This window comes from Crotalus tigris, unplaced genomic scaffold (assembly GCF_016545835.1).
Source record: "Crotalus tigris isolate CLP2741 ecotype Arizona unplaced genomic scaffold, ASM1654583v1 scf7180000024151.2778019, whole genome shotgun sequence".
Taxonomy (NCBI): domain Eukaryota; kingdom Metazoa; phylum Chordata; class Lepidosauria; order Squamata; family Viperidae; genus Crotalus; species Crotalus tigris.
In genome coordinates, this window is record NW_024100413.1 from 1,798,092 (window position 1) to 1,819,909 (window position 21,818).

A 21,818-nucleotide genomic window follows, 5' to 3' on the forward strand; every position below is an offset into this window, starting at 1 on the left:
AGATAGCTGGATGACCTTGGGTCAGTCCCTATCTATAAGCCCTAGGAAGAACGTAAACACAAGCTACTTCCAGAAAGGTTGCCAAGGAAACTGCAGGGACTTGTCCAAGGATTTGTCAAGAGTATATAGATTGTTACGGTGGTGTTTTATTGCATTTATTTATTTATTTTAGTTCTATTATAATTGATACTAATGTTTTAAATAGGAGTTTGAGAAACAATCCTTCCAGGCTGTCTATGGCTATTCTTACAGTTTCAGCTATAACCAATAAATAAAATAGATAATTAATATTATTATTTTGCCAAAACATTTCCAAATGACAAGTATACCACTGTTTCTGAATTGCCCTTGAGTTAATACTGTAAGAAAAATGTTGAATAGGTTTCTTTTTTTTAAAAAAAAAAGTCTTTTTCTGTCTGACTTGTTATTCATCAATCACAGTTTTGAATTCTTATTCTTAAATACATTGAATATCTTCATATGACTGTATAGAAATGTTTGAATCTAGAATTATTTCTTCAACATATTAAAAATACAAATTGAAGTATAAATCAGAGATACTATATGTCAGTATTTCTTTTCTCGAAGTGCTATGCATGATTAGAGACATCCACCTTGGGATGGAAGATGGAGAGAGCCAAAACAATTTTATGAAGGAGTTTAAAATTTATACTATATAATACCTTTTGGAATAAAATGCTTTATTAGCCTTTCATCACTGAAGATTTGCATCTGATCCAAATCAGCATTCCATCCAGGCACCTGCTGTCAATTTCCACAGATGCTTTATTATCGAGCGTTGCTACAGGTTCCAGATGTCAACGTGTGAAACATATTTAGTTGTCAAACATCTACTCCAGGGAGTGCATTTCTAAACTGCTTTGAGAACTATCTATTCAGCCAACCAAAATCAACAAAAATTGTTTTACAAGTACAGCTCTTTTTGAAGCCAATTTTCAAACGTAAAATAAATTCTGCAAACACCTAAACTTCAGGAATTAAATACTTAAATTTGTAATGCAAAATTAATATAGTAGTTTGTGTAAACCAGGAGCAGGCCAGTCTGGCCCTAGATGCCCCTCATGAGGCCAAGCAAACTCTCTGTTCCATCTGACTTTTTAAAAAGATTACTTTAATTATTTTATGAAATTAATTAATTAGGAAATTGAGAACTGCCACACAAAGTACCAGTCTCTAATGTGCTGTTTATTCACACAACACTGCTAGGAACCAAAATAAAGTCCCGATGGATGGTGGAGAACTTCTTCTGGTATGTGGATCCTTTGTGACACAGAAATTCTCTCATGGCATTCTTTGTGTATATGTATGTCTAAGACATGGTGTCAAAAACCCTGGTCCCATAAGGTTGCCTATCCCTCATACATGCATGCATTCATCCAACCATACATACATACATATTATTGCTACAGCACTTTTTTGTTTGCCCGAAATATAAAACAAAGCCTTTATTTATTTATAATATCACCATTGTAACTGCAAACCCACAATTATGATTCTAATTATTAGCAATTATTAGTAGCAATTATATTGGCACTTACTTGGACAGCATGGGATTTACAAACAAAAAAAGAGGGAGGATGTTACTGCAATTGTTCATGACAAAACACCATCACCATTCAAGAAATATTCTGCTTAAACAAAAATGCTTAACATTTCAAATTATGATAGTCCTTGATTTGCAGCTACAGTGGAGACTGGGAAATTTGTTATTAAGTGGTGCAATGATTAAATGAGGCATCACGTGATTGCACCTGATTTTTATGACCTTTTTTGCCATGGTTATTAAGCAAATGCCACAGTTAAGTGAGACATCACATGATTGTGACTTGTGACCTTCCTTACTGGCTTCCCCATTAACTTTGCTTGCTAATTTCTCAGAAATCCAATATTTTTCTAAAACTTAATAGAATGGAAACAAAATGGTGTTTCTCAGATTCACACCTTCGCTTATAGATTGCTCTGGGTTCAAGGAAATCTCACTGGTTTAATGCATACTGACAGAGTATGGTAGTCCATACCTATTTTGACATAGCTTTTGAACTTCCTCTTTCTCCCTCCACCTCAATGTGGATATGCATCTAGAACACATTTAAATAAGAAAGAGCATTCAAATGCAAAATTCCTTGTCATGATAGATTGATGAGTTAAATTACATTGAGATTTCTTTCTATGCTGATAAATATCTTTCTGAACTTAGACAATACTGTGTAATAGACCATGCAGTGCATCACTACTAATCCGGTCACCATCAAGCCCAAATAATAATAATAATAATAATAATAATAATAATAATAATAATAATAATAATAATAATAATATCTGAAGAACAATGATGAAGATGCACTGAAATTAGTATATCAGGAAGGCTTACTAACTACTGGAGAGACCAAACTGGCCTACAAGAAAGACCAAATGAAGAACAGAATAGAGGCATGGGAAGACAAAGCACTACATGGCCAATACATGAAAAAAATAGCTTGGAAAGCAGATAATAATAAAACCTGGCAATGGCTAAGAGCAGGAAAATTGAAGAAAGAGACCGAGGGACTAATTCTGGCTGCACAAAACCAAGCCTTAAGGACAAATGCATATAAAGTCAAAATTGAGAAGACAGCAACAGACAGTAAGTGCCGCCTATGCAAAGAAGCTGAAGAAACAGTGGACCACCTGGTAAGCTGTTGCAAGAAGATTGCACAGACTGACTACAAGCAGCAGCATGACAAAGTAGCAACAATGGTGCATTGGAAAATCTGCAAAAAATATCATTTGCCTGTAAGCAAAAACTGGTGGGATCATAAAATAAAGTCATAGAAAATGATAAAATTAAACTGCTCTGGGACTTCAGAATTCAAACAGACAAGCACCTGCAACATAACACCCCAGACTTAACAATTGTCGATAAGAAAGACAAAAAAGTCTGGATAGTGGACGTGGCAGTGCCTGGATATAGCAGAATAGAAGAGAAAGAACTGGAGAAGATAACAAAATACAAAGACCTACAAATAGAAATAGAAAGACTGTGGCAAAAGCAAGCAAGGGTAGTACCAATAGTCATAGGCTCCTTGGGCGCAATCCCAAAACAACTGGAGCACCACTTGAACACCATTGGCATTGACAAATTTGCTATTCGTCAATTGCAAAAGGCGGCCTTATTAGGAACTGCTTCCATCCTGCGACGATACCTGTAATACCATCAAACATCCACATCTGCCTATCCCAGGTCCTGGGTAAGGACTCGATAGGTAGACAAAATGCCAAATCCAGGCTGAACATCTGGCTGACTGTGCGATGAATGATAATAATAATAATAATAATAATATCTTTCTTGTTACAAGTATGTATGATTTTCTGTCATTACTAGGATGGCATAGATTGAACCTGGAAGACAGATTGGTTGATACATTGGACAACTGTGTACTATCCAAAAACTACATGGGGTAGCTTCAAAAGGGAAAAGAAATTTCAGAACAGGTCCCATGTCAGGCCATCAATTACAATGCTGTCATATTAATGGCTAAGGGGAGGCAGGCAAGCGATGACAATAGGTGCATTTGTCTTGCTAGTGCTTTGGAAAAGGAGCGCCTGTATCCCAGTGCACTCTGTCTCTTGCTGTCCCCGATGCCTCTGGTGGTGTGAATGTTATCTATCTGTCATCCCTTCCTGCTGAAAGGCACCTTGACTACAGTTAATGGTTCTAACACAGACAAAATGTAGCTCTTTCTTTTCCACTCAACCTGGTGTTTTATTATGATGTTCAGATCATCATAATATAGGTAATATAGGATACTGGTAATATAGGATACTGCTTGATAAGAAAGTGCAACTGCAATAATAGTGTTTATTATAAAAATGTTAAAAATAAAGTTCCAAGTTCAGAATACAAAGCTGCCTAGATAATAATGGAAGTTTTTAAAAAGAGCTTTCCACTGAACTAATGATTGAGTTGATTTAATTCTAAACCACCACAAAAAATGTCAAAAAAATCAGGTCTAATTATGTGATGCCTTAACTTATGACTGCAATGACTTACAACCATAATTCCAAGCTCAATTATAGTCATGAGTCAAGAACTATCTGTACAGGAGGGTAGATGAAAAAGCAATGTGATCTGGAACAAATTGCAACATTCTGCTAACTTCTCCATTGACTTTACTTGTGGGAAGATGCCAATTCCATGACCTTGAGACACCTTAACTGTTGTAACTGCAGGTGTTGCCAAGTGCCAAATTGCAAACTGCATGAATGCTGCAACAGCTGAAACTTACCGGTTATAAGTCCTCTTTAGTTAACAATGTCTTAACTTTGAACCATGCTGAATGAGTGTTTATAATCTAAGGACTATCTGTGTATAGATAGGCCAATCAAGCAAACAAACAAGATCACAGAGCTGCTTAATATGAGAAAAACAGCTATACTGCCATGGCCTCAGAATCAGCTTCAAGACACAAGAGGATCAGATTGCATTATGCATTGCACTCACTGAATCCAACACTGACACCCTCCCAGGTCCCTTGTCACTCAGCAATTATCCTTTTTAGCTAATGCATGTGACAAGAAGCAAGGTAAATCCCCTGGCCTGAAAATCCTGTACTCCCTCAAACTAAATGCTTCACGAGCAAGCGGTAAGATGCTGACACTGCAAGCAAGCCTGGTGCCTCATTATTAGAAACTGCACAGCAAGGAAAGCCTGAGCTGTGCACAATTGGAAGAGGGGAGATTTAAATTGTGCAGGGACTGCTTCCATTGCTGGAAGCAACTTCAGATCTTGATTTTGTGCATTCCTGCTCTTGATTTGTCCCTGACTGAGTCTCTGGTCTTCCCTTGGTATTTTACAAGACATTCCGTGGTATTTATTTATGGGCCGTTTGATTCAGATTATATCTTTTCCTCAGCCTTTAGTAAACTGTTATCTCAGACACTCTTTGCCCTGCTTTCCAACAACTCTTGTGTTGCCTCCCCTGCCCACTTGCTGCTCTCTCTTCATCCAAGCCTTCCTGTTATCTTCTCAAACCTCACTGCAAATGCTCTGCTCCAAACTCTCCACACTTCCACAATGTGTGTTTTCCTACCCATCACTTCTGTAAGTCTCAGCCCCTCTCACAAAAGCCTCCATCCTCCCTGCACTTTGCCTGCCCATTGCATGGGCATTTTCTGCCTTGGCTGAAGCCAGGACATGGAATATACTTTGAAACTGGGGAGCATGCAAAGTTTAGCATAAAATACCTGTAAGAGATGGGAAATTAGATTGACTGACTTACTATATTTTGAACAATGAAGATTGATTTTAAGTTAACCACAGAGGAACAGAAACTGACTAGATTCACTCATTATATAATACAAAACTAGCAAATTATATCATGGTTTGTTGTGTATCATAATGCATAATTTCTCACTTGGCACTGCAGCAATCACTAAAGCATTTGGTAAGTTGAAATTTGATAAATGGAAGTAATCTGTTGAATCTCTAAAAGAAACAAAAAGGAGAGAGGTTTTGCTATAAAAGCGTTTTTATACAGTGGCATACTTGATGAAATTTAGCTGGAGGCTGGATAATTCAGCAAACGGGTTTTTTTTAGAAAGTTGAGTTTGGCCACAAAGTCATTAAATGAGTCAACCACTAGAAAACCAAAGAAAGAACATTTGCTTGACTGGGTCAATTTTCACTTCTTCTTCATTTTCTGTAAACCTGAGAATTATGTCCAAACAGAAGGAAAGAACAAAGAGGAGCCAGCCTAACCACAACTAAACAGAGCGATGTCTATGGAAATTTATATAAATTATATAGATTCATATAATTATTTGCATTCCACATAGTCAGTTAGAACTGAAGAAGCTTCTTGGATGAGAAGCAAAAAAATTTCAAAGGAGAAATTTTCCCCCTTTTGGGGGGGGGGGAAGCACCTTTGGGACAATTAAACAGGGGGCTCTGAAAATTTCCCATTTCTTTTAATGGCGAATATTATAGTAATAGTGATTTCCCAGACTACGGAGACCTGCTATAATTTGTAAACATTTCTCAGCAGTTTGCCAGTACTAGCAAAAGACCATCCTAATATCTGTAAAACTCCCTAAAATTTAAATTCTGCAGCATAATATAAAGTTTCTGACTTCTTTGCACTACAGCTGGCAATCAGTCATGCTTAAGGCTTGTCTGAAGTAAACATTCTAATCTGAAAGAATCACTGAACAATATTGTAAATGTCTGGAGAGTTTGTAATTTAATGCCAAGAATGATTGTGAAATCTGAAATCCCCTCTGCAAATAACTCTGAACCTGTGCTGAAATCCTACACTTAATTCATGGAGCAGATACTAATTGCATGGATTTATTTGGAATTGTCTGTTGCATTCCCTTGTTTCTCTACATTTCCCTTTTCTCAACAAGTTTCATATATATAAAAATTGCCTGTGGTGCATAGATTTGAGCCATAGATATCCTTCAGAAGATGGATTCTGTGGCATCTTCCACGTTAGCTATTGTACCAGCTTTCCCTTTGGGGGGGGGAGGTTGTTAAGAAGTTGGTAGCTCAAGGGCACCGGAAGAAGTGGAGTATCTGGATCCTTAGCACCTGGGTTTTAGACCAGGATGTGGCACTGAGATGGCATTGATGACTTCCAGAATATCTGTTATAAGGGTAGTACCATACTTTCCGGCATATAAGACGACTTTCACAAGCTTTAAAATTGGTGCCGAAGTCAGGGGTCGTCTTATACGCCGAGTTGTCTTATACGCCGGAAATAACAGTAGTTTCCGGCGTATAAGACAACTTTCTAGGCATGCGACTCAACATCGAAGACAGGGGTCGTCTTATACGCCCGGTCGCCTTATACGCCGGAATATACGGTATATCCATTCTAGTCCTCTTTGATTTATTGGCAGTTTTAGATACCATCAATCATGGCATCCTTCTGGACCACTTCAGTGGATTAAGAGTAACAGGCATTGTTCTTTAGTGGTTCTCCTCCTTCCTCTATTGTCTCAATGTTAGTATGGGGGGGGAGGTCTAGCCCTACACCCCTGCTTTGCAGGATGCTTCATGGCTTGATTCTCTCACACTTCTTTTGAACATCTTCATGAGACCACTGAATGAGGTAACCCATTAGAACTCAGGATTAAATATCATTAATATATTAATGGCACTTGACTGTCAGCCCCACCAGAAGATCACTCCAAGAATCAACTTCACAGGAAGGCTTATACTTTTATGAAGTGTGGATATAACAACATAATTTTGCAAATCTGATTTGCCTGACTATATTTCAATTCCTACAGAGCCCACTTAAAACTAAAGTGGAATCTGTAAAGATGTGGCTTAATAAACCCACTTGGGTTAAATCATTAATTTGGCATCTTGATGCTGCATTACATGGTTAATGTAACCAATCAGCCCTGTTGAGTTAACAGATTCCCTTTGACCTTTATTTTTTCTTCACATACTAGTATCATATAGAAATTAAAAATAACTAAATAAACCATATCAGAGAGCTTCTTCAGCCCAATGTTTTCCTGATATGCTGGATTACAATTTGCATCATTCCAGGTCAACATAGTCAATCCAGGACATGTGGCAGCACCATACTGGGAATACAACTACAAATGTCCTCTTGAGCTTTTGAATAGCTTGGGTTATCAGGTTCAAAGTCAAATCTGTATATTTGCTGAAGTCCATTGCAATTGGATGATTCCAAATTCCACATTCCCTTCGCTGTTAATTCCTATGCTGCTGTCAGATACCTCTCTTATTGAGTAATGGATTACTTGCCAAAAGCATATGCACTTTTGCAAAGGCCTCTGTGCTATTTTCTGTTTATCAGTGAAAGAGGTGCAAAACAGACTGGTGCTCTTATATTCCTCTGAAATCTAATGGTGAGGACATTCTACAGCTATATCGGACATCCCTTACTCAAAAATTGGTTCTCAAAGGTTCTCAATAGAAAAACTTTCTATAGTTTTGCTTTTATTTATCAGAATTTTTTAATCTAAATGTGAAGGAGTTTTTTTTTCTTTGGCTGCACAATTCTTTTTGATGCTGACTAAGTAGACCTATTGTATATACATAGGTGACCTTAGGTAAGATGACCCTCATTCTTTGGACTTTGGAGTAAGATGGAAAATTACTATCTACAAAAAAATCTGGAATCAGTTCTATTATAGCCTTCTGCAATACAGCTATCAGACCTAGGATGTGAAAATTCCAGACAACCACTAAATAATAGCAAAAGTTGGAATTTTCTGTAGAATTTTACTGTCATCTAATAGTCATACAGCTTTTTGATGCCCAGATTTCATAGACCAATTTTGTAACAAATACTTCTGCCCATGACCATGATCATTATTTCTAGATACTTCAGCCTTCCTCTAGCTGGTGCTTTCTGGATAAACTAGACTTTAAAACTTGAGCTCTGGCTATGAGAGTGGAAATCTAAATATCTGTAAGGCACCGGGTTTGGAAAGATGGTCTTATTGTTATAGATTTAAAAATTCAAAAGAAACATTTTACAAAAACATATTTCCAAATAGATGCTTTAAGGACTGGAGACTTAAAAGATCTGTACTTCTAACTTGTGGTGGCAAATTGCCACCACAATATGTGTGTATGCATAGATGTATATCTCCAATCCTCTAGAAAGATGTAGTACATTTGAGAATCAGATTATATATAACTTATAGCCTATAAAAATATGTCTTCCTATTTTCAGTGAGTCCTGTATTGGAATCAAGTGACCTGGCTTAATTTATAGTACTTCTTTCAAAACTCTAGTATCTTTTGTCATTCATCATTATCAAAAGGCCTTGTATGACCAAAAAATCCAAAATTTGGAGAAAATCAAGTCATGTATCTAAAGCGTAAAATTTCTGTCAAAGATTTACTTTACAATTAATGGCACTTAAATATCTTCTCATGTGGTATGATCCTTGAAAAGATTACTGCAGAGATAGGCTGATTAAAGTGCTACATAATCAGCACCCCTAAATTTTGTTGTCAAGTATTCAGACATGTTTAAATTGCAACAAAATGATTTCATTGTAATTCTAGTAGAAGATATATGGACATGACTGGGAATAAATATAGTCTGAGCCATTAACAATAACAAAACAGAGAGAAATTAAATGACCAGTATTTCAGTGAATTCATTATACTGATAAACATTAGACTTCACAATTTCTATATTCATACATGTAGCTCTTTAAACGTTTTTTGAGCGTATAAAGTTTTAAAAGTTCTAAGTATACCACCAAATGCATTTTGGAATAAAGCTGAATGTCAGCTACAATGTTTTTAATAAAACAGATAAATAATAAATGTATTAAACTGACAAGGTATTTGCTATTTTTATATATTCTTCCATTTTCTTAACAGATGTTCAAAATTGCTTGTAGCTATTAAACTAGCTTGATCATAAAAACTTATAAACAATTATTAGTTTTTAAATTGTAGCACAATCAAAAATATAGCAACCTGCACAGGTAAAATAACAGAGGACATTTTCTTTAATGTCTGCTGTCATTGGTCATTCCATACAAAAGCATTTATGCATTTATTTATCACATTAATTGCTTTTATATTTTTATAATTGGGTAAGCTGCCCAGAGTCACTGATTGAAATGGGTGGCTATAGAAATTGCATAAATAAACAAAAAGTTAGAATTCAAAAACACTTATATTATAAATCCCAAGCTACTTATAAATTAGTTGTGTGATGGAAGGTTGTGGAAAAGTGATACACACACACACACACACACATACATAATATAAAAAGTAACTTATTTGCATTGCAGATAAGTTTTCTGAACTGATAGCAAATTCAAATATCTTATTATCACATGGTTTTTTTCTGACAATCAAAAGCTAGTCATTTGTATATAACTGAGGCCCATTAGACTTAGTCCTGCCCTGTGACGCAGCAGAGAATGGCTGCTGTTTTCTACGTGATGCCCTTCAAATAGCTCCATGTCAGCTAATATTCAGTTTATACATTGAATATGTAAGCCACTCAAATTCAGTAAGAACAATGAGCCACAGTAATTAACCAAGGCACAAATAAATATAACAGTCTTATTCAGATATTGTAATACTTGTAATTAACTCTAATGTTTAAAAGAAAGAATCAGAGGACCCAATGAACTTCTTGGGTTAGGAAATAATTATTAAGACTTTCTTTGTCTCTTCCTATCGGTGGCTAGTAACAAATGTCTCCAATGATGGCTATGGTCACATTAATACAGAAGCAGTACTATTTCAAGTCTGCTAGTTCTAGTATTATGATCAGCAGTAGAAATGTGCCTCAAAAGAAATTGAAGTCAAGTTCTTTTATAGGTAAAACATGCTCATTTAGCTGCTGTCAATAATATGTCATATTCTGTTCTATATCAAGTACCCAAAGGACACTCAAAGATTGTGTATACTCCATCACAACAAATAACTTGGATGTTACCAGTAAGAATAGCTAGTATTTTTCGGGGAAAATATATAGCTGATATACTAAGATGGTAATTGATGAAATACACTGCTGAACACTGAACCACCAAATTGTACCCTTGCCTTCAAAGCATATTGATCAAATGTTCTTTTGGAAGGGGACAAGAAAATTACATACATATGATGCTTCATAAAACTTTTTTCCATGAAGGTACACCATATAACCTGTAATCTCTCAGAGAACTTCACTTGTAACAGAGATTAAAAGAATAAATATTCACTGTTCTTAAGATGCAGAGAGAGAGAGAGAGAGAAAGACAGAGAGACAAAGAGAGAGAATAATTTTGATTTTCCATTTGGATTCCTAAAGGATATCCAAGAGCTAAATGATGACATTTTCTTCTACTTTCTCTGCCTTTCTTTTCTTTTTCAAAACTAATCCTCAATGCTCTAGACAATGCAATTCATACTGAACAATCAGAAAATGATGGTCTGCTTATCCCCTGAGAATAACAAATTTAGATATGATGAGCATGGTTTTAAAACTGGAGGAGGAAACATCAATAATATGCACTATGCCAATGACAGTACCCTGATGGCCAAAAATGCAAAGGACCTGCAAACTCTAGTAATAAAAGTCAAGGAGCACAATGAAAAAAAATGGAACTAAAATAAAAATAAAGTAAATCAAACTAATGGCAACTGTTATTAACATCCAGGTACAACCACCAGCCTTAGAACTGGCAATAAAGATAATTGATTGGTGGAGAGTTTCTGCATTTTAGGCTCAACTATCAATAGCAAAGAAAAAAGCAGTCAAGAAACATGCCACAGACTTATTCTTTGGCAGAGCAGCCATAAAGTCATTGAATAATATATTCAAATGCTGTGATGGCTCTATGTCTACCAAGATCAAAATTGGACAAGCCATGGTATTCCCTATGACAATCTATGGAAGCAAAAGTTGGACTTGGAAGAAGTGGAAATGATAGAATATTGGCACTTTTGAACTTTGGTGTTGGAGAAGAGTCTGAGACTACTGTGGACAGCCAAGAAAAAAAGTGAATCATTAAACACATTTTGTCTAATATCTACCCAGCCCTTTTAGGGAAGGTGTTAAGAAAAGCTAGTTGTATAGTAGCCTCAGAGGACCCTAATAAAGCATATTATCTGGACCTCTTTCACTCAGGATTCAGGCCTGGGTATGGGACAGAAATAGCATTGATTATGCTTTTAAATTATTTCTAGTGGGAGCATGATGGAGCTTGGGCATCCATTCTTTTCAGGAGCCTTCTCATGGACTCACTAACCATAGTATTTTCTGGACTGGCTCTGCAAGTTGGGGGGGGGAGTGACACTGTATTTCTCCTGGGGTTTCTCTGGGGTTGATACTAGTCAAACCTTCAGCCCATAATATATAAGACACGCAGTGCTCTCTCTGCTTCTTTTTAACATCTATATTAAGGTATCATCATTATGCTAATTGAGGTCCCATCTGCTAAGGAGTTATATCTGGTAGAACCAGGAATTGGGCCTTTCCTTTCTTCTTTATGGTTTGTTTGTATATTTCCCAGAGTCATGCGATGGGTGGCAATATAAATATGATAAATCAGAATTAGGTCTTTGAATAATATGAAATTATCCACTTCAGATACATAATGCAAAGATTTAGCTCCTAGAGAAGGCTCTAATGCTGAGAAAGGTGGAAGAAAAGAGAAGATGACCTGCAGCAAGGTGGAGGGACTCCAGTTACAGTGTGAAGACTGTATCGTTTGAAGACCTGAAAGACCAGATTAGGAACTGTTCATCATGTAGAAAATCTATCTATGTGGTTGCTAGATGTCAACAACAATTTGATGGGGCATAATCAATCTATAAAAACTGTCAATAAGGCATCTACTTTCTTCCTAACTTTTTTCAAAATGCTGCAAAAATTACCTGCTAATTCAATTACCTTTGCTGACAATGAAAATAGTTCTTTGCTAACATTTTAGCCTTTGTCTCTTTGCTTTAATGTACAGTATATACCTAGCAAGCCATATTTTCAGCCTTTGACTCCTGCTGTGAAAGAGAATCAAATCTATGTTTTAAAGTCTTAGTTACAATCAGAGGAGTACGATGGCTCATTTGGTTAGGACGCTGGGTTGGGGACCCGAGTGCTGATGCATAGCGGGGTGAGCTTCCGTCATTTGCTCCAGCTCCTTGACAGGGTCATGAAATAAGCTGCCACAAAGAAGAGGGCACCAGAAGGCAAGACAAGAAACAATGGTTGGAAACTGACCAAAGAGAAAAGCAACCTGGAATTAAGGAGAAACGTCCTGACAGTGAGGACAATTAACCAGTGGAACAGCTGGCCTCCATAAATTGTGGACGCTCCATCACTGGAGATTTTAAGAAGAGACTAGACAGCCACTTGTCTGAAATGGTATAGGTTCGCCTGCTTGAGCAGGAGGCTGGACTAGAAGGCCTCCAAGATCCCTTCCAGCTCTATTCTATTCTATTCTATTCTATTCTATTCTATTCTATTCTATTCTATTCTAAGCCCCCACAGGCATCCCACAGGTAAGGGTGATGTCACTTTCAACTCAGAAGCACCTTAAAAGATTCCTCCGACACTACGGGAATGGGAAGTTACAGCCAGGCCAGGCTTCATCACACTTGCAAAGCACTGTGTACAGTACATTATAAGGCAAGAGACTGCTAATGTAAATATAAACCCACAGGTTTCTGCCCAATATCACAGCTGCTTATTGTAGAAGCATAGTTCTTTGATTCATGCTTCATGGCTGTGGACAAATTATTTATCTGTATAATAAAATCATCTCTTGAGCAATAAGCTGGAGTAGTAGCTGTAACAAAGAGCAATTGAGATTTGAAACCTCAGCTGATCTTTCTTTCAGCGTATCAGCATAGTACTAACTCATGGTTTAAGTCTTCTTACCACTATGATAGGTTTATTTTCGAAGCTTCACTGGTAATTAATCTAAAATCTACAACATTTTGGCAAACAATGGTCAGGGGAAGAATGCCATTAGAGTCACCCGGAAAAATGAATTAATAATTTATTCTCTCTCAAAAAAAAGTAGAAGCTAACATCTCACCAGCATATGCAGTTTGGATGCTGTAGAAAGCTCTGTACATTCCATTAAAGCATATTTTACAGTCTTTCAATGATATACTTCTGATTCATTTGTTCACAGACCTTTATGTTTTGATCACCAAAATCACTGCATTTCAAAAATCTGAAGTATACTAAAAGGGGGTGTGTGCAGTTCATAAGAGAACTGACAAGCAATTTAGTGCATAACATAAATTTGGTGAGATCTGGCCCATTCAACTACAGAATCTTAATTTGACTGTCCTCATTTGTCTTCTCAGGCAGTAATCTATTACACAGATTATGAAAGGCAAATGAGCAAATCACGTTTAAGACTAGTAGTGCACCACAGAGGCACTATATATGGAGGATTAAAGAGAATGATATATTTCTTAAATCATCTGAATACACATTTCTACTATCAAAATGTGTGCATGTATATGAGAAAGGTTACATTAGTTCTAAAGATAGTGTAACAATACATTAACATTGTAAACTGCCCAAAGCAATCTGTATGTGAGTTGGGTGGTCATATAAATTTGTTTAATAAATAAATTAACAGAGCATTGCTTAGAATTCTACCTCCTTAATTTTCCTTATGGCTAACTATGCTGACAATTGTAAGCATTTATGTACATTTAAGTATTATCTTTTTAACAGATCTATGTCTGATATATAATGTAACATAATAAATACCCACATTACTTCTGGATCCAATTTAAGAATAAATATTAGATAAACTAGTAAACAAAAGTTCAAATATGCTGCCTATAAATGGTAACATATTTCAAACTACAAAACATCCCTCTACAGAGTTATTTCATTTCAATCATATTTTCCAGGTTTTCATATTATAGCTTATGTTAAACCAAAGACCTAATTGATAATATATTTTTCAACTGCTGACAGATGTTTTATTAAAAATGTTAATTAAAAAACTGTTGTGTTAATCTTTTAGAATATTAAAGGACACCAATTTTTATATTGTCAAAATAAAGAGGTGACAGTCAGTCAACATGACAGAAATGTTGTAAAATTGGCTAATAGGTAGAAATTGTTTTAAATGATAGACTAATTTATAAATGCAGTATATAAGTTAACCATTGCAGTTTGTATTAAATACCTGCACATTTGGGAAAAATAAAATACAAATTATGCTGCTGGATTTTTTTCCAGAAACAGTGCTAAAATTGAAAGGCGATTAAAAGGAGATATAAAGAACAGCATGCAATGTAGAGAGCAGTATATGGATTTGTGAACAAAAGGATGCAAGAATAGAAAGGTCTACAAAGTACCAATGAAGGAGAACATTTGTAGTTCAGGATTGAAATGAGGGGTCTTTGATGCTCTCAGAGCTTCCTTGTTTTCTTGCAGACGTTTCATTACCCTAACTAGGTAACATCATCAGTGCTAGTAAGGAGGTGCTGTTTGCTGTCGTTTTATATTCTGGTGTCTTGCCTGTCTGGGTGGGTGGGGGCGGTCTTAGGGATCCTTTGGGCTCTTTACTAATGGTTTAGTAAATGGTTTAAATCAATAAATGTTATTGATTTAAATAAAGGATTACGTTTGTTTGATTTTGGACCAGCTAAGAAGTAGATTTCTACATAATATTTTGCATCAGGTCTTGACTAAAATAAATGAAGAGGAAGTTAGTGCATATTGTTATGATCTGCAGTGCCCTTTCAAGGGATGTTGCCAGCAAAGCATTCATACAAAGCAATTGAAGTATATTAATTTTAAAAACACGACTGAATGAATGTGCCTGGAAGTGTCATTATTAAGCGAAGCAGACGATGTAGTACACTTGATATTAGTGACATTTGAAAAGATCAGAAGGGTAGATTTGGCAATGAGAACTATTATTCACATTTTTCATTGATAATATGAACTAAGCCTGTATCTCAATGTAACAAAATTCAGTCAATGTTTTATTACATTTCTTTAAATAAATACATATACTTTAGCAAATGTAGGCTAAATCACTGATCTTTCCTTTTCTCTTCTCTCTGCCTCAAAGAAACATAGGCACATTCATTCATATCCATACCAGGATGGCCAAGGAGGATTACTCCATTCGTAAGGGTCCACATAACATCACTGGTATAATAAGAATATTGACAATCTTTCAGATTAAAACTGACAGCATTTTAGAATAAAAAAGCACATAAAATATATACATGGAACATTTCACTGCCTTCTGAAAACTTATCATTAACCTCCTATCTGGCCCAGAGCCAGCTGTAATAATGAAAACTTGCAAAATATAATTGAAAGAGAAGAGTTACATGGAAATATATTTCTGGTAGCCTGGAATCATAGCCAGAAAAAAAAAAATGAATCAGTGCTATTTTTCTAAGGTTTCCTTGAAAAAGATAATCTTGGCCTACCTCTGGGCAATTATATATGCAAATAGCCACAAAGACTTTCCAAGAGAAAGAACGTTCCAGAAGCTGAAAGCCACAAATATACATAATACAGCAGGGTTTTGGTGCTTATAATTTCTGTATTATTTCATCTATAATACATGAACAAGCATTTGTATATCTTTACTAGTTATAGCCATATCAGCAACTTAACATTTTGGATTACAAAAACTAATCCCTCTGGAATAACATCTTCCTGAGATAAGAACACTGCCCTCTCTCCTAGGCTTCTGGGAAAATACAGCCTTACTCCCAGGCCTGGGGTTAATATACTGTTGTGCTTTTGGGGCTCTGTTTTTTTTTATTTCTGTCATTTTTAGATCATTTTATTCCACACTGTCTATGTAGTTTCAGCTTTTATCTGTTCTTATGGATGGGGATGCATCAATGCTTTAACTTACATTAATCAGTGTGATGGCATTCAGCTGATGCCACCATTAGCTGCCTGAAATAACTCTTTTTTTTTAGCTTGCAGAAACCCAGTTGAGTCAGATCAAATGTTGAAGAAATGGCATTCCAATGTGTAATTATGTCTTTTCTTACAAAAATGTGGAGGGGGGCATATGAGGTCCTCCAAAGAGTGCTAACTTGGGGGACAGGATGGCTAAAACAGACAAGACATTTCTGCAAGTACTCTGAGGCTAAAGATTTTTTAAAACTTATGCCAGCACTTCACTTTGAAGCTAATAGTAATCAAGTGCAGGGCCTAAAACACATATATATTATATTTATTTATTTATTTATTTATTTATTTTATGAGACTTATATACCGCTTTAAGTGCAAGCACTCTCTAAGCGGTGTACACCAGTAAGCAATGTATATATCTATTTACATTGCCCCCAACAATCTGGGTCCTCCTGATGGTGGATGCCCAAATACAACCAGGCTACTGTGTTCTGGGCTAGTTAAAATTTCCAAATGGCCTTCAAACTGCATATTGGAATGATCCAAGCAAATCAGTAAATTAGTAAATAGTAATGAGGCATGTGTTATCTCCAGGTAGGATCACCACTGGTGAATAAAGGCTCCCTGGCTATTTAATAAGCCTTTATCAATACATAAATTTGTATCCTCCTTCTTTACCAAAATCCTTAGTGGCTCACAATAAAGGTTATACCATACAAAATTAAACTATACATGTAACAAATAGACCTAAGGTAAGATAGCGTAACTTGTTCTCCAAAATGCAAAACTTGTATTTCATTTCAGTCAGTTCAATTACAAAAGAATAAATGTCTTCGGAAATTGAATAACATCTAACTAGCTTCCCCATAAGGAAAATGCCATACATTTATAACATCAAAAATTCTACAAATTAGGATCCTTTATGGAAATTATCCAACCTTTTGGGGAAAAGTTTTAAGTTAATGCATGTTCACATCTGCAACACCAGATTAAAACATCTACTCTATCCAATTTATCTCAATCAAAAGGCATATTTTAACATATCCACTCATATCATTTATGCAATGATCTCTATGCTTCCTCTTTCATCAACATCTCATCAACAAGATAATACCCTATATGTTTAACTAACTGTTAATGGATCAAATGCTTCCAACCAAACCTGTAAACTCCTTCTGAAGACCCGCTGGTAAAGCACAACCTTGACACAGCAATAAATACAATAAATGCAGCATTCTTTGGGTGTCATCTTCCTACCTTGTTAAAAATAAATCCAACCTTTTGCTTCCCTGATGTTAGGTACCAAAATGACACCACTATTGCAGGTTATTATGTATCTGTTACATAATTATAAGGCATGACCAGGTTCAACCATTTGCCAAATAACACTGTGTTGTCAACCTACTTCGTATGAAGCAGGCCCAGGATTGCTGTCTTTTGAATCTTTAAAACGTGGTTCTTGAGAATCCCAGACTTTCATGCTTGGCTGGTCAACTATTGGGCTGTAGGTCCCTGGTCCTAAAAATAAAAAAGGAAATGCAGAAAGATAAATTCATATTTTCTTCATACATGAGGTTTATCATCAAACTATACAGATTGACAGAGAAACAAGTTATGAGAATTAGCATTCTAGAGTAACATAAAATGAAAACAGTTCACACCATTACCACAATCCATTATATTATCAGAATATAATATCTCATGTGTATTGGTTCTTTTCATTTTTTTTAGAAAATATAAACTTTACCTAAACTATCCACAAACAGGCTGATATATGTTTTCTTTTTTTGCAATAGACTTCTTTGAGGGAAGGTTACTAGCAGATTACCTAGCAAGTCTAGACGCTATTGTACTGTCCGAACCAGACCTACTCAGTCTTAACAATGCTATAGCATTATATGCCTGCAAGCCATTCTCAGAGACTGCCAAGAATAACTTCTTTCCTTGTGAAATAATACCTGCAGGGAATGAGCAAATTGTTCGTTTTGTGGTAGGTGCCTGTCAAATTCTGAGGTGCAAAAAGAAAGAGAACCACAAAAAAAAAAGTATTTCATCGGGTAAGTAGACTTTCTTTCTCTCAAACTATAAGATGAAGCTCACAGTAACAAAGGTCAGCATGTGATGACTGTACAGTGACAATAAGCAGTGATCTTAGCAGAGTACACCTCACTGCTTGTATTTATTGTATTTACAACCATCTTTTCTCCATGGGGCTTAAAATAGCTAAGACTGAACAATTTACTGACATAGGCAGTAAAACCTCAACCAATGTCAGAAATGTTTATATGTTAGGAAGGGACAAATAAGTTATTTTCTGGGCAACATCACAGTTGCAGATATCCATGCACCTGTTTTATTTCCACAGAAGCTGCTTCTGAACATTGTTCAGAATACATAGTTCAAATACATAGGACTGTATGCAATTCCTTGAAACTTGTTGGAGATTAAAGTGCAGCACAACATTCAAGCTTTAAAATCCAACAGATATTTACTATTCTATCTGCATATTAACCCAAATGAGTTCCACAAATTTCTCATGAATCCTTTAGAGTAAATGACACAATCGTTAAGATGTTTTCTTTCTTGCTCAGTTAAATATGAACAGAAAGTTCCCTTATTCTGTTGGCATGATTGTACCTACTTAAACTACCACCCACCTCCCTATAACTAGTAATAACTATGCTGTAATGTTTTTGACCTAGGCTTAATCTCCGCACAATATATTTAAGTAAGTTATAGAGTAGAGATGGCAGGAGTAATGAAAATCCAGTAACCCAATCAAAAGAGGAGTTACAGAGACCTGTATGAAGTTACTGAATTCCCTGGTTAGTTGGGTTGCAGAACCATAGATTAGAAGAAAGAATCATCAGCAGGTTACACGTCTCTTCCTGCTGCTACTGCTATACAGAAATGAGGTTTTAGAGGACACTTACAACAACAGACTGCAGTAGACTACTTCTTACAGACAATGCAAGGGTTTACAGAAATGCATCTGTATTTCAAAGCCTCCAGTTTTTCACTACTCTTGTCATACCATACCAAATAGAATCAAGAGAGAATTATTTTGAGACAGGATATTGTTCATTTTTTGTTTTTTGCCTTTTACTTTCCCATTAGGTTACCATTTTTCCCTAAACAATTCATCTATTTTCTACACATCATAATGATTATTGCCTGTCCCTTTATATTTAATCCAAAACCTGGAAAAATAAGGTTCCTGAGCATTCTTTACTGTACATAAATTGGGTCAAAATGTAACATGGAATTTACATTAATTGAGGAGATGACAAAAGCAGTAAAGTAACTCTGACTTCATATTGTAAATATTATTGCTTATAACAAATTATAACAAATATATTGTTAAATATAACAATATTTAACAATAATTAACAATATTTAATATTTTATTAAGGAGCCTGTTTTAGCATATTTAAAATTTTTAAAAATTATTTGGGGATCATACTAGGGGGTTTCAGTTATTATACGCTACCACTTATGTGATATAGATCAAAGACTTTCATTAGCACATCCTGCAGCACCTGGTGAGTACCAAATTATACCAAAAGCTATTGTCTATTAATTTACCAAAATGCCACATTCTAATTACAGGTCAATAAATAAAACTTTTTTTTCTTATTGTAGCAAGCACCTAAGAAATACCTGCCTTTCCCATGATTGGTACATAATGGGAAAATCAAGAGAAAGTGATTCTTATAATTATATATATTTTCTGGCCCTATGCAGGTTCAATCTCTATGAAATGTCAGCCATTGCTACAGGGCAAACAAGCACAGAACATGAACAATGGGTAATTTAAAGTGGATATCTTTGCTGTAAAACCTCACTGAGTACCTTTTTACTACAGTCAAAGAGAACTGAAAAATGATTCTTTGCATAATGAAGCATTTGTGCAAATTTTGTTACAGGAGATAGTGGATCTTGTACCATTAAATTGCTAGTCATTTTACTACTACTTTTAGATAAAAACAGAATGTTTATAAACAGTTTACAATCAAGAGTTGCAAAAACAAAGGATTTTTATCTAAATTAAACAGGTGACATTTAGGGTTTTTGTAAGGACCTGCCTCAATTAAGCCTCCCAGGAAAGAAGAATTCTTGAAATGGACATCATTTCAAAAGGAACTTTTATTGGAAGGTGTTGACAGCAGTAGTAGAAGGCAGAATCTGAGGATTTCCCACGCAAATCAATGTCAAAATAATCAATGAAAACCCCACCCCAATTGTCCATCCAGATGGTTCAAATGGGCCAATCCACAGATGTGAAAATGTTGTAGGAATGGAGCGATAAGGTGTCGCTTCCAAGGCTGTTAGGTCTCTATGCCTCTTCTTCTATGTCCGGAGACAAGGCAGATGGCCAGAGGCACATTCCATTCTTACCCCAAGAAAGATACATCAAAGAGGACAGAGCCAGGAACAAAGCAAAGGAAATATATTGTAGCAACCCCAAACTTCCCCCTCCCCCCAGAAGAATGACAGAACCTGAAAAAGAACAGGAATCCCCATGCCCATAGAAAGATAGGGTTCTGACAGTTTTTTTCTTTTTATGCACATTGTTTATTTTATAGCAATTCATACTTCATCCAGTGGTGGGATTCAGCCAATCTGCACTACTTCGGCAAAACTGGTAGCTAATTTTTTGTTGCCCAGGCCCAGAATGGACTTCCAGAAGTGGCATCCACACAGAGAACTGGTTGTTCACATATTTGAATCCCACCACTGACTTCACCTATACATACATACATACATACATACATACATACATATATATATATATATATACAGTATGTAATACGTAAAATCACCGCAGATGGGGACTGCAGCCAAGAAATTAAAAGACACTTGCTCCTGGGGAGGAAAGCTATGGCAAATCTAGACAGCATACTAAAAAGCGAGACATTACCCTGCCAACAAAAGTGTGTATAGTCAAGGCCATGGTCTTTCCAGTTGCAATATATGGATGTGAAAGTTGGACCATAAGAAGGCTGAGTGACAAAGAATTGAGGCCTTTGAACTATGGTGCTTGGATCCCTTGGATTGCAAGGCGTTCAAACCGGTCAGTCCTAGAAGAGATCAACCCCGACTGCTCTTTAGAAGGCCAGATCTTAAAGTTGAAACTCAAATACTTTGGCCACCTAATGAGAAGGAAGGACTCACTGGAGAAGGGCCTAATGCTGGGAAAGATTGCGGGCAACAGAAGAAAGGGATGACAGAGAACGAGGTGGCTGGATGGAGTCACTGAAGCAGTAGGCGTGAGTTTAAATGGACTCCAGAACATGGTAGAGGACAGGAAGGCCTGGAGGAACGTTGTCCATGGGATCGCGATGGGTCGGACATGACTTTGCAATTAACAACAACAACAATACGTAAGATATAACATGGTATGTTTTATATATATAATACATGCAATAGGATGCACTTTATTATTAATAA

General features: G+C 36.1%; 1 protein-coding gene across 2 annotated transcripts in view; it reads right to left on the minus strand.

The window, feature by feature from the left end:
* Positions 1 to 21,818, minus strand: part of STPG2 (sperm tail PG-rich repeat containing 2) — a 193,316-nt gene that overhangs the window by 65,842 nt on the left and 105,656 nt on the right. For both annotated transcript variants that reach the window (XM_039322889.1, XM_039322888.1), the window contains one exon: positions 17,773 to 17,885. In XM_039322889.1, the coding sequence (XP_039178823.1) occupies positions 17,773 to 17,885 (113 nt within the window). The remainder of the gene's footprint in view (positions 1 to 17,772; positions 17,886 to 21,818) is intronic.